The 13,054-nt window shown below is 50.2% G+C and overlaps 1 protein-coding gene across 16 annotated transcripts in view; it reads left to right on the forward strand.

Annotated features, from left to right (window-relative positions):
• SMARCA4 (SWI/SNF related, matrix associated, actin dependent regulator of chromatin, subfamily a, member 4) overlaps positions 1-13,054 on the forward strand; it is an 87,428-nt gene that overhangs the window by 19,498 nt on the left and 54,876 nt on the right. For all 16 annotated transcript variants that reach the window (XM_049708120.1, XM_012535863.3, XM_049708128.1 and 13 more), the window contains exons 6-13: positions 169-427; positions 2,585-2,711; positions 3,630-3,803; positions 5,166-5,339; positions 6,556-6,723; positions 6,814-6,864; positions 11,696-11,826; positions 12,014-12,071. In XM_049708120.1, coding sequence (XP_049564077.1) covers positions 169-427; positions 2,585-2,711; positions 3,630-3,803; positions 5,166-5,339; positions 6,556-6,723; positions 6,814-6,864; positions 11,696-11,826; positions 12,014-12,071 — 1,142 coding nt within the window. The remainder of the gene's footprint in view (positions 1-168; positions 428-2,584; positions 2,712-3,629; positions 3,804-5,165; positions 5,340-6,555; positions 6,724-6,813; positions 6,865-11,695; positions 11,827-12,013; positions 12,072-13,054) is intronic.

A 13,054-nucleotide genomic window follows, 5' to 3' on the forward strand; every position in this document is an offset into this window, starting at 1 on the left:
GAGGAGTGGTGTGGCAGTGAGAGGTGGGGGTTACGGGGAGCTGCCCAGGCCTTGTCAGCTTTGGGGACGAGTTAGACCCCAGGGCAGTAAACGCCCAGCAGGCTTGTCATCTTCACCTGGAATGGACTCGGAACGCAACGCTGTGCCCTGCTTCTTGACTCCCCCCAGGACCCATGGCGAATGCTGCTGCCCCCACAAGCACACCTCAGAAGCTCATCCCCCCGCAGCCAACGGGTCGCCCCTCGCCTGCACCCCCCGCCGTCCCTCCTGCTGCCTCCCCCGTGATGCCGCCCCAGACACAGTCGCCAGGGCAGCCGGCCCAGCCCGCCCCCATGGTGCCGCTGCACCAGAAGCAGAGCCGCATCACCCCCATCCAGAAGCCGCGGGGCCTGGACCCCGTGGAGATCCTGCAGGAGCGGGAGTACAGGTGAGGGTGCTGCCGCCCCCCCCGCCCCCCCCAGGTCACGCGTTGTTGTGGTTCACACTTCTGAAGGCCTATGGGGTATGCAGCCAGAGATCACCCTCCTGCCTCTGTCCCCAGCCTCCCAGTTCTCTGGGTCAGTGTGTATCCTTCCAGAGAAATCGAGTATGTATACAGGCAGATGGGTACAAGTGGCTGTGTGGTCCCCAAATGGTACCTGACATGTGCACTGTTCCTCCCTTAGCAAAATATCTTAGGGATCCTCCCCTATTTGTACAAAATAAGCTCTTCTTTTTTCTGGACACATTCTGCCTGGTGGCTCTACTGTGACTTATTTAGCCAGTGTCTTACCCGGAGGGACGTTTAGGTGGTCTCTAATCTTTCGGTAAAACGATGCCATAGTAACTACACTTGCATATTTCTCAATTCACATGTGTGCATTTATGTCAGAATAAATTTGTGAACACGGCATAGTTCAGGTGCAGGGGATTTACGTGCACGTGGAAATTTCATCAGTTCTGCAAAACTGCCCTCCATGGAGATTGTATGTGTTGGAGTGAAAGTGCTATTTCACCTCTCCAACACAAGTGTATTATCCAACTTTTGGCTCATCCGCACTCAAAAAGCCACCTGGCAAGCTTTGCGGTGGATGTTCCTCAAACATAAGTAGTTGTTGGTCGCTTTGCCAAGGCCTCCTGAGCGCCGGGCGCTGTGTGAAATGCCTGGTGCACAGTAGGTCTGTATCACCCTGTCCCACACTGCTGGGGGCGCCTGAGATTCACTCCCTGAGCACCTCGTGCTCCCCTGTTTCTCCACTGCATTTATAACCTGTTCAGGGCTGGCCTCCCTTGGTAAATGTCAGCTCCCTTAGGGGAGGGGGCTGTGCCTTGTTCACCGTAAATCCCCAGCTGCATCAGTAAATCTGTGCCAGTGACTGTCTCTGGAGTGCATCTCCAGCTGTGACATGCCCTGGAGCTCCAGCCCCTGTACCCAGGAGCCTCCCCGCCTGCTCCATCTGGACGGCTTAAAGACGGCCTGTCCAGATGGCCTTATGCCCCCCAGTTTTCCCTTCTCTCTCTGTTCTCATGCAGCAGCTGAATGGACCATGGACCCTTCGGCTCCTTGACCCTCGCTTGTACTCCCTCATCCTCGGTGTCTGGTGAACTCTCTCAGCTCCTTTCCCCCCAATGCTGCCATCTGGTCTACACCTCCTCCCTGGCCTCCCTGCTCCCATCCTTCCCTGTGCAGTGTTTCCCACACAGCAGTTTGAATTCTCTTTTTACAGTTAATTTATATTAGATCTTTTCCTGGGTTAAAACTGGCTTCCCATTATCCATTGAGTAACCCTTTTCTCTTTAGCCCCTGCCCAGTGCTCTGTCCTCATCTACCTGACTGTCCTCTTTCTGTTGAACAGGTTAGACTTGTTCCTGCCCCAGGGACTTTGCACATGCTCTGCATGACTCTTTGTGGTTATTTAAGCTTTATTGCCAAGGTCCCCACCTTATAGAAGCCCTGCCCCCCCCCGCGACCCCTCCCCTCCAGGACCCTCCTCAAAGTCCTTCTCCGGAATTACCATAGATACTTAATTTTTTAACTCCTTTATGGCCTGTCATCCTGATAATGCTGTGAGCTCCATGAGAGCAACAAACAGCCTTGTTAGTCTTGTTTAGTGCTGAATCCCTTCACCTGGAATGGTCCCTGGCACACAATAGGTGCTCAATAAGTGTGTGAAAGACTGAGTAAGGAGATTATCCCATTTGAACTTCAGACCAAGCCTGTAGGGTTGCTCTGAGGGGTCTCCCCACGTCATAGCTGAGGACGCTGAGGCTCATGGGCTAAGTAGATTCCCAGGGCTGGGATGGAGACCCTGGCCCGCCTGACTCCAGAGACTGGCTCCCACTGCTGAAATGCCAGAAACCAGCTGCGCCCTGTCAGGTTTCCGGTTTGCTGTGGCTCCCGAGACTTCTGTGGCTGCCCTCCTGTATGTAGTCTGTGTTGTGTGGCATCCTTTTCTCAACCATCTCTTATCTTATGATTCATATCGGCTTCCCTTGAGGGATGGATACTTCTGAGGCTCCACCTTCAAAGAAAGGGAACAGATGGGTTCCTTGTAAACAGGTGAGACCTCTCATCACCTGTCTTTTTTCTGTCATTGCGCCCTAGGCTGCAGGCTCGCATCGCACACCGAATTCAGGAACTTGAAAACCTTCCCGGGTCCCTGGCCGGGGATTTGCGAACCAAAGCAACCATCGAGCTCAAGGCCCTGAGGCTGCTGAACTTCCAGAGGCAGGTGGGCGCAGGCGCAGGCCTTTGCTTTCAGAGGAGACTCTTTCTGCCAGCCTTGATGCTTAGATTAAAGAGCCGCTCACTGGGCAGTTACTAAATGTACCCTGACCATTAAAGCCGCTGTGCCAGGACTTCCCTAGTGGTCCAGTGGTTAAGACTTCGCCTTACAATGCAGGGAGTGCAGGTTCGATCTCTGGTCAGGGAGCTAAGATCCCACATGCCTCCCGGCCAAAAAACGGAAACTTAAAAAGCAGAAGTAGTATTGTAACAAATTCAATAAAGACTTTAAAAATGGTCCACATCAAAAAAATCTTACAAAACCAAAGTCGCAGTGCCCAAGCACACTTGTTGGCTCACTGTCCCCCTTCCTTTCCATGTCCTGCCCAGTGGAGGGACATTGGGATGAATAAGTGTGGGCCTTCCCTAAGGTGGCAGTGGCTAGCTTGAAGCAGTGTACTTAGATGGGTCTATTTCTTTCTTTCTTTTTTTTAATTTTATTTTATTTGGCCATGCTGTGCAGCATGTGGGGTCTTAGTTCCCCGACCAGGGATCAAACCCGTGTCCCCTGCATAGGGAGCGCAGAGTCTTGGCCACTGGACCGCCAGGGAAGTCCCTAGATGGGTCTAATTTCTAAGGGTCCTTTACTTTTGAACGACCAATAAGGAAGTTTGTTTGTGGTTGAGGGAGGGCAAAGCTGGAGACCTGAAGGCCTGAGCATAGGGCTGTCTGCTGGATGTCCGGAAGCAGCTGTCTCCTACCCTGTGCGTGCCCCGCCCGCGGGCATCCACCACGGGTTCTCCCCACGCACGCGTTTGTGCTCACGGGTCCTCCTTGCTGCCTGGCTTGCGATACGGAGGTGCGCGTGTTGCATGGATGTTACCAAGTTGTGCCCGTCGCCAGTTTCTCCTCTTCCTTCCCGAAGCTGCGGCAGGAGGTGGTGGTGTGCATGAGGAGGGACACGGCCCTCGAGACAGCCCTCAACGCCAAGGCCTACAAGCGCAGTAAGCGGCAGTCCCTGCGCGAGGCCCGCATCACTGAGAAGCTGGAGAAGCAGCAGAAGATAGAGCAGGAGCGCAAGCGCCGGCAGAAGCACCAGGTGTGTCCCCGCGGCCGCAGGCTTGACCGTGTGCCTGAGTCGTCAGCTCCGCACTGTCGAGTCTTGGTTTTCCTCTCAACACGATGTCCGAGTTTCTTTTCTGTTCATTATAAGAGTATCCTAGGCACTAAGAATACTTCAGTGGACAAAAACCAAACGGTACGGAAAGGTGGGTCATAATCAAACGCACGTATAACACGTTGGGAGTTAATAGGGTGTAAGGAGACATGAAGCGGGGATAGGGAGTGATGGAGGAGCCCTTTATATAGGACAGTCGACTCAGGGACGGTCTCCCTGAGGATGTGAGGTCTGAGCAGAGCCCCGAGGGAGGAGCTACACCGACGTGTGGACGAGGCTCTTTGCAGACAGAGGGGAGTATGCCTCGGTGTTCTGTGAAAAACAATGACCCAGTATAGTCAGAGTGGGGTGAGCGAGGGGGAGGGTGGGAGGAGGTGAGAATGGGGAGGTGATGGGCAGAGCGTGCAGGGCCCTGTGGGGCGGGAGGATGACTTGGGCTTGTGCTGTGAGTGAGGTGGGAGCCACGGAGGGTCCTAAACCATGGAGGGTCCTCGGTCAGTGATCTGACTGAGGTTGATACAAGATCCGTCAAGGAGACCAAAATCTCTACTCAAGTAGGATTTGGGGTGATTCTGTTTGTTCATTCATTTATGTTTTCTAAAGTTTGCCTCCAAACAGTGTCTGTTACTGGCATAGTTTAAAATAACAGAGAAGTCAATATTCAGTGTTAACTACTGTTAATATCTTGGTATATCATTCTGACCTTTTTTGTCTATATACATACAGTAATCAAAAGTTAAACAGCTGCCTTTAAAAATATATATATATGCACATTGAGCTGTTTAAAGTATTATTGAAGCATGATTTTAACATATGTGTTGTAGTCCATCTCAGTGTGCCCAGCATCCCGTGATTTATGAAACTGTTTCCCTGTTTGGGGACATGCAGTGTACTCTCAGCTTTCCAGTGTTAAAAGTAACACTGGGATAGGCATTCTTGTCCTTGAGTTTTTGGGCCAATCTCTGCTATTTTCCTTAAAATAAATCGCTAGCAGTGAATGATTTGGTGGGAGGGCGGGTGCATTTTGCAGCGGGTGGCAGACACTGCCAGGTTGTCTCAGCCAGGGCATTTGCCCCGTCTGCTGTGCATGAGAGGGGGGTCCCTTTTCACCACACAGTCCACGCAGAGAATGTTGGGCCTCGTAGGCAGACAGTGTCTCGGTATCGTTTTGGTTGCGTCCCCTTGGCTTTCACCAGGCCCCCTTTAAAGTTTCGTCTCACTTGGGGTGACACCACGGCAACTCCTGTCCCATAGTCAGTCTGCTCTTCTGTGTGCGTCCTGCAGGAATACCTCAACAGCATTCTTCAGCACGCCAAGGATTTCAAAGAATATCACAGGTCGGTCACAGGCAAAATCCAGAAACTCACGAAGGCGGTGGCCACATACCACGCCAACACTGAGCGGGAACAGAAGAAGGAGAATGAAAGAATCGAGAAGGAGAGAATGCGGAGGCTCATGGTACAGTTGGCCATCATGACCCGGGTCCCTTCACGTGGTGCTGGGTGTTGGAGGCATGGGGGCGGATCAGCCGCCCAGGGTTACGCCGGGGCATTTTGGTGCTCAGAGTTGGAGGCAGGACAGAGAAAGAAAGGGCTTGGGTTTGGGAGTCCGAAAGACCTGACTCCAGACCTTTGCCCACTCACTAACCATCGGTGACCGCGTGACCTCAGCTGGTTAACTGGCTGCTCTGTGCTCTCTGGAAGGTGGAGGTGGCACCCCTCCCGGTGGAGGAGCCGCCGATGGTGTGAGCCTGACCTCCCACCCCACCCTTCCTGTCTGACCATGTATTATTCGTGGAGGGTTCTCTGACCGGGCCGATATTGACAGGCACTGCTGAGTGGACAGGGCCACGTTAGTACGAAGGAGAGTCCCTGCCCTTGGTGGGGCTCGTGCTGGCCCTAGAGAGACAGATGCCCAAGCGAGACAGACAAGATAGTTTTGGGTGGTGAAAAGCGCACTGAGGAGAACAAAGCAGGGCCAGGGAGTGGGGATTGACTGGGTGTTATGGGCAGGGTGGGTGTGACCCATGAATGCGGAGATCCAGGGGAAGCACCTCCCGGCAAAGGAGCTGAGGGCAAAGGCCCGAGGCGGGAAGCAGCCGTGTGTGAGGCTCAGCCAGTGGCCCCTGGAACAGCGTGGCGTGGGGGCAGAGTGAGGTTGGAGTCCCGGAGGCAGCCACGCGGGGCCTTGCAGGCCACGGGGAGGGCTTTGGATTTAATTCTGACCATGATGGGGAGCCGAGGGAAGCTGTAAGCTGGGATGGCGGTGGTGGGGGTGGGTGACATGATCCGATGTGTTCTCAGAAAGCCGGGGCAGACGGTCTGTGGGAGAGCAGTGGCTCGGACCAGGTGGAGAGAAGGGTTGGGATTTGGGTGTGTTTGTGGACATAGGAGACAGAGCTTTTAAATGGCCCTTGGCAGGACCATGTCTGTCCAGCAGGTCCCCAAGGAGCCTGGCCCGGGGTGGGAACTGGGGAAGTTCTGAAGGGGAGTCAGTAGTTATGTGAAAGGTGTGAATATAGCGCAGCCCCGGGTGTGAGCTCAGTGCTCCCTAAATGTGGGTCCGGCTGCTGGTTAACTGCAGCCCCGCGGGCTCCTTGAGTCTGGTTTGCCCGCCCTGGGTGCTGGTGGATGAATGTGTCACGGGCACGCGCCATAACCGCACTCTTCTGCAGGCCGAGGACGAGGAAGGGTACCGCAAGCTCATCGACCAGAAGAAGGACAAGCGCCTGGCCTACCTCCTGCAGCAGACGGATGAGTACGTGGCTAACCTCACGGAGCTGGTGCGGCAGCACAAGGCCGCCCAGGTCGCCAAGGAGAAGAAGAAGAAGAAGAAAAAGAAGGTGCGCCCCTTGGTGGGACTGGAGCGGCTGTGTGCGCGTGTGACTCGGCCTCCCCGGTCGGGGGGTGACTGTCTCTCTCTTTCCTTCCAGAAGGCAGAAAACGCTGAAGGACAGACACCTGCAATCGGACCTGATGGCGAGGTGAGGAACCAGGGGTTTCTTCTGTGGAAATGCCAGCCCAGCCCCAGAGGTTAGGTCTATTTCATCCTTAAAAAAATTTTTTTTTCCCTTTGAAATTATAAAAGTATATGACAATGGTAAAAATCCACATAGGTCCCCTGCCACACTCCACCCTTCCTCGCTCCCACTGCCCAGAGAGAATATTGTTTACTACTGGGTGCGTTTCCTTCCAGAGCTTTTTCTATGCACGTGCTGTTATTTATTTCTCAGTTTTCCCTTTAAAGTTTCAGGCTCACAGGAGAGGTGTAAGAACAGTGCAGAGAGTTCCTGCATACTCTTCACCCAGATTCCCACTTTTCACGTGTCATTATTTTTTCTTAAACCATTCGAGGGTCAGATGCACACGTGAGGGCTTTTTACCCCTCTGTGTGTTTCAATGTGTACATCCTAAAAGCAAGGCTGTTCTTTTCCACAACTGTACAGTGATCAAAACCAGGAAATGAACATTGACGCAATACCGTGATCTAATTCACAGCCCTTGTTAAGGTTTCACAATTGACCCTCCAGTGTCCTTCACAGCAACAGAAAACCCTGAAGTGACGCCGGGTCCTTCTCTGTGCGTCATATCAGGAGTGTGTGGCGTAGATTTCTTCCCCCACTGGTGATATTGACCTTTTGGTGGCCGCCAAGATGTCTCCAGCTGTAAAGATTAAGTACCTTGTGCAGAGATACTCAGACTATGTAAAGATAACGTGATTCCTCAAACTTTCACCGGCTGTTTCATCATCTGTTGTCTTTGCCTGTATCAGTTTTTGCCATAATGGTTACAAAATGGTGATGTTTTTTTCCCTTGTCTTTTCTTCTGCATTTATTAGTTGACTTTCTGCAGGAAGGAAAAGCCTTCCCTTCTTTTTTATTTGGCTTGTTCATAGTTTGGCAACCCTTGGTACTGACTCATGGATTCTTATTTAGTTTAATGGATTTACTTAGTTTAATCCTGCACTATTATTATGTATTTTGATGCTCAAATTGTTCCATTTTGGACCAGTAGGAACCCCTTCACATTGGCTCCTGCCTGCTTTTGATGTGTCCCCATCGTTCTTTGAGGGGTTTCTGACTTCCTTGCACACGAAAATGGCCCAGGCTCATCTTCTGCTTTCTCTGCCCGAGTCCTGGACTCGGTCATTTCTCCAAGGAGCCCTGATTCCTTTAATCAGAGAAGAATATTTGGAAACCATGATCTAGATGTTTTTGTTGCTACTGAGTTGTCATTGCTTCTGGGCCCTCTCAGTGGACAGATCTAGGAAACAGATGTGTGTATGCACACACATCCACCTTGCTAGTTATATATATTAACTAGTTATTGTAGTATTAAAAATACTGAGGTCACACTGATACTTCCAATTCTAATCCAGTACCACGGAGTTCTTTTTCTCCTTCTCCCTGTCCACCTTATAATAGCCCAAAACCTGACCCCCGTCTGCCACGAGATAGGCCCTCATTTCCTCAGTCCTAGACTGTGCAGGAAGTACATTCAGAATGGCTAACATGTACCCCTCTGCAAAAGAAACCTCGTAGCTAGGGGCTTCCCTGGTGGCACAGTGGTTAAGAATCCGCCTGCCAGTGCAGGGGACACGGGTTCGAGCCCTGGTCTGGGAAGATCCCACATGCTGCGGAGCAGCTAAGCCTGTACACCACAACTACTGAGCCTGCGCTCTAGAGCCCTTGAGCCACAACTGCTAAGGCTACATGCCACAGCTACTGAAGCTCGTGCACCTAGAGCCCATGCTCCACAACAAGAGAAGCCACTACAGTGAGAAGCCCGTGCACCGCAACGAAGAGTAGCCCCTGCTCCCTGCAACTAGAGAAGGCATGTATGCAGCAACGAAGACCCAATGCAGCCAAAAATAAATAAATAAAATAAATAAATTTATAAAAAAATAAAAAGAAAGAAACCTCCTAGCTAGAGGTCAGTGTTTGTCTGAAGTTGAAAGTACATGCTCCAGATACTGCATTCAGAAGGTTAGTTCTCCCCTTGTGCCCCCGTTAGTGAGGCTCCCCCCAACGCTTGTTGGTTTTATTTATTTACTCCTCATTTCTTTATTTAGGATGTGAAATACTAGCCTGGTTCCAAAAGTCAGAACCGTGCAGTGAGGCCCACTCAGAGACGGGTTGCTGTCCCCACACACGAGTCTTTGAGTCTTTTCCACGGCACTCTTGTCCGCCTCCTCTCGGTTAACACACTAGTGTGAAAGAAGGCTGCATAGTGAGGTGTGAATGCAAGGTGTGGCCTTTACCACCTCCTCCAACCCCTCCTCAGTCCCCCTTCCCAGAGAGAAACCTGAGTAACCTTCGGTGTGTTTGCTCTGGGACCTTTTCCGTACCTGTGTCTCCAGGTGGTTTTCTTTTCCCCGCCTGGTATTGTATCTGAGTCTTTCCAAGTTAGCTCATGTACACTTACCTGACTCTTTCTAATGCCACCGTATTAGAGAGGTGGCTAGTGCTTGCTTCTCTGACTTATAAATGTAATACTTCTAGGAATAAAATGGTAATGATAACATGAAACGTAAATGTAATGATAACATGAAAAGTAGAAGCCCCCATGGTGCCTGTTCTCTCACAAGCATGCACGTTGATCCCTGGTTGATATCTCTCTCTGTATCTTTCCAGAAACCTTTGTGCTTATATTCTCTTTGTTTTGTTTTGGGACCATTTGGGTCAGTCTACACATAGCAAGACTTTTCCTGCGTAGCAGGTATCTTGGACCACTTTCCATATCAAGCAATTAGTTCTTTCATTTTATTGTATTGATGTACTAGGATCTCTTTCATCGTTCAGATTGATAGCTATCTAAGTTGCTTCCCATCTGTAGCTGTTAGATCCTGCACTGAACAGCTCTGATGGACCACCATATGTCCCCTCCCCTATGGGTGGCTATTTCCATTGTTTCCTTTCTTTCTATCCCACACATTGTTGTAATGAGCCCCCTTGCTCTCTTAGCTGGGCTGCCATAACAGAACACCATGGCCTGTGTGGCTTTTTTTTTTTTTTTTTTTAACCACATGGCACATGGGATCTTAATTCCCCGACCGGGGATTGAACCCGCACCCCCTGCAGTGGAAGCAGAGTCTTAACCACTGGACCTCCAGGGAAGTCCCTTTTGTTGTTTTTGTTCTTGTTTTTGTTTTTTTTTTGGTAGCCTGCATGGCTTAAACGGCAGAAATATATGTTCTTATAGTTCTGGAGGCTGGAAATTGGAGATCAAGGAGCAGCAAGGTTGGTTCCTGCTGAGTACTCTCTTCCCGGCTTGTAGACTGCTGCCTTCTGGCTGTGTCCTCACATGGGGGGAGAGAGAGCAAGCTCTGGTGTTTCTTCTTATAGGGGCACTAATGCCATCCTGAGGGCCCCACCCATATGACCTAATTTAACCCTAATTACCCACCAAGGGCCCCATCTCCAAATACAGTGACATTGGAGAGCTGGGACTTGGGCATATGAATTTTGGAGGGGACACAGTCCAGTCCGTAGCAGATGGCACACTTTTTCCTGTTGGCCTGATTCCCAGAAATGAATGACTATAGTGATTAACTCAAATAATATTCTTATTTCACGTGATTTTATTTGAAACGTTAAGTTGAATTTTTTAAGAGAAATGTGGGCTGGCATTTTACTACAGTGCTAAGCCTTCACACGGCCATTTGTGGCTTTCAAGGGGGAAGTCACATCACAGGAAAGCGTGACTCGGGGAATTCTGTTGGGGAATCACTGCAGCTGCTCATCCTGTTTAGTAACGGGAACCATCACTTGATGATGGCTGCTGATTGTCCTTGTTCTCACCCAGTGGTTCGCAGCCTTGGCTGAACGTCAGAATCAGCTGGGGAGCTTTTGAAAACCAGAGAGGCCCAAGCCTCCCCCCAGAGCAGTTCTGTCAGGATTCTGGGTGTGGGGACATCCCGGCATCAGCACCATAACCGCTCTCAGGAAGGACTCAGGGGTGAAAGTCACTGATTGAGGCAGCCTGCAGAGCTCATTCGTGGGGCGTGGGGTTTCTGTTCCGCTTCATGGTGGGCCACTTTAAGGGTGAGATTTTAACCTGCATGGAGACTAATCTCTGCTGTGGGTCAGTGTTGATGGAGGGAGGCGTGGGAGGTATAAGTTCCTGGTAGATGCAAACAAAGGTTTCCATCCTCATCCTCGTCCTGAAGGTTTTCACCAGGAAATGTGAAGGAGCTGATGAAGGGGAAAACTTCATCCCAAGTTGATATCTCAGGAAATTGAGGAATTCCGTATTTGTTGCTACAAGGAAGTTTTATTTTTCAAATATTCTAGTTAGCTGTTTAACAGAAAAGAATGAGGACCCTTGTTGCAGTCTACAAATACAATATAAATTGAATAACTCAAGGACCAGAAAAATGGGAATAGCATAGTCACTTGGGTAAAAAAGGAAGGAGTACGTAAGTCCGTGTTCCTTATGTGTGGAATTGATCTGGGAGAACACACGAGAAAATGATGCTGGTGGGCGCCTGTGAAGAGAAACTGTTGGGCAGGGGGATAGGGAGGGAGAGTACACACTCTATACTCTTGAATTTGAACTATATGTTACCTTATTTGAAAATTAAAACATGGATATCAGTTCCTTCCAAGAAACAACTGTCGTCAATGGGTTATATATATATTTTTTTTACTGAATGGTTAATATGCAGCTAACCCATCTCCACAACCACTGGTCACATTGGTGAGCTGTTTTTCTGGACCTGGAGTTGGGAGGGCACTTCTCCAGTTGGCCATGGTTAGCGGGGCACCGAAGGTATAGACTCTACGGAACCTCAAGTCACATGTGTGACTTTTTCAGCCTCTGGATGAGACCAGCCAAATGAGCGACCTTCCGGTGAAAGTGATCCACGTGGAGAGTGGGAAGATCCTCACGGGCACAGACGCACCCAAAGCAGGGCAGCTGGAGGCCTGGCTGGAAATGAACCCGGGGTGAGTGGGGCTTCGTGTTCCAGAGGCAGCCAGGATCCTGAGTCAACGGTCGGCCTCATTCCAGGGGAGCTGGCAGCTGGGGGTGATCCTGCTTACATTTGGAAACAGGCCAATTTGCTAAGGAAAGTGAATCATGCTGGCTCTAGGGAGATTTATATTAAAATGCTGATTTTTTTTTTTTTTTTAGGTATGAAGTAGCTCCAAGATCTGATAGTGAAGAGAGTGGCTCAGAAGAAGAGGAGGAGGTAAGAGTTCATTTCCTGGCTGTCGAGGCCCACAGTGCTGTGTGGTGTGACCTCTACCCACAGCAGGCACAGTGATCCTCTCCCGCTCCAGCCAGGCATCAAATGGGGCAGGAGATCGGCACACGGGCAGGGGGTGAGGCTGAAAGTTGGTGCTTTAGCGCTGCGCTGTCCAGTACCGTAGCCTCTAGCCACACATGACTGTTTCCACTTTCACTTAATTAAGTAAAATGTAAATGTCCTCACTCATATGTCCTCAGTCGTACGGGCCACATTTCAGGCGCCCAAACAGCTCTCCCCTCCAGAAAATATTGGTATGAAGTAGTGAGCATGAAATCATATACATGTTGGCCCCTTGTAATCTATTCTTTGGCAATGTTACAGATGGTCGCATTTATTGTGTATGTTCTCTAAATCATTTAATTATTCCACGTTATGGTGATTTTTGGATGTTTGCTGGTTGACAAAGCTCTGATGAGAGCCTTGTTCCTCTGTCTGTCCTGGGTGGCCTCCTCGGGAAGGGTGACTCAGAGGGAGCCCGGGGATGCAGTGTCCGAAAGCAGGGCTTGTTTTCCACAGTTAGCATCCAGAAGGGTGCTGTCCTGCACTCCCCCTTCAGCTGGGGTAAGAGTGTCTTACAAGGCTTTTAAAAAGCTTTGGCCACCTCCATAAGATTTTAAAAAGGGAATTTTAATGGGCAGATATTTGCTTATTAAGGTTGAACATTTTTTCAGGTGTTACTATTTAGATTTCTTCTGTGAATGGTTTGCTCCATTTGCCCATTTCTAATCAGTTGTGTTTTTTTTACTGGATTTTTAAGTGTTCTTTATGTATTTACCCCAGCCTGAAATCAGCTTGGTGTTCACCTATATCTTTCTTTTGGTTTGTCCTCTTACCTCTTCAGGTCATCTGGAATTTATTTTGTGTAGGGCTTGAGATGGCGCCCTTTTTCCCCCTTCCCAGTAGTAGCGTTAAGCCAGTTGGTA

The sequence above is a fragment of the Orcinus orca genome, chromosome 3 (assembly GCF_937001465.1).
Source record: "Orcinus orca chromosome 3, mOrcOrc1.1, whole genome shotgun sequence".
Taxonomy (NCBI): domain Eukaryota; kingdom Metazoa; phylum Chordata; class Mammalia; order Artiodactyla; family Delphinidae; genus Orcinus; species Orcinus orca.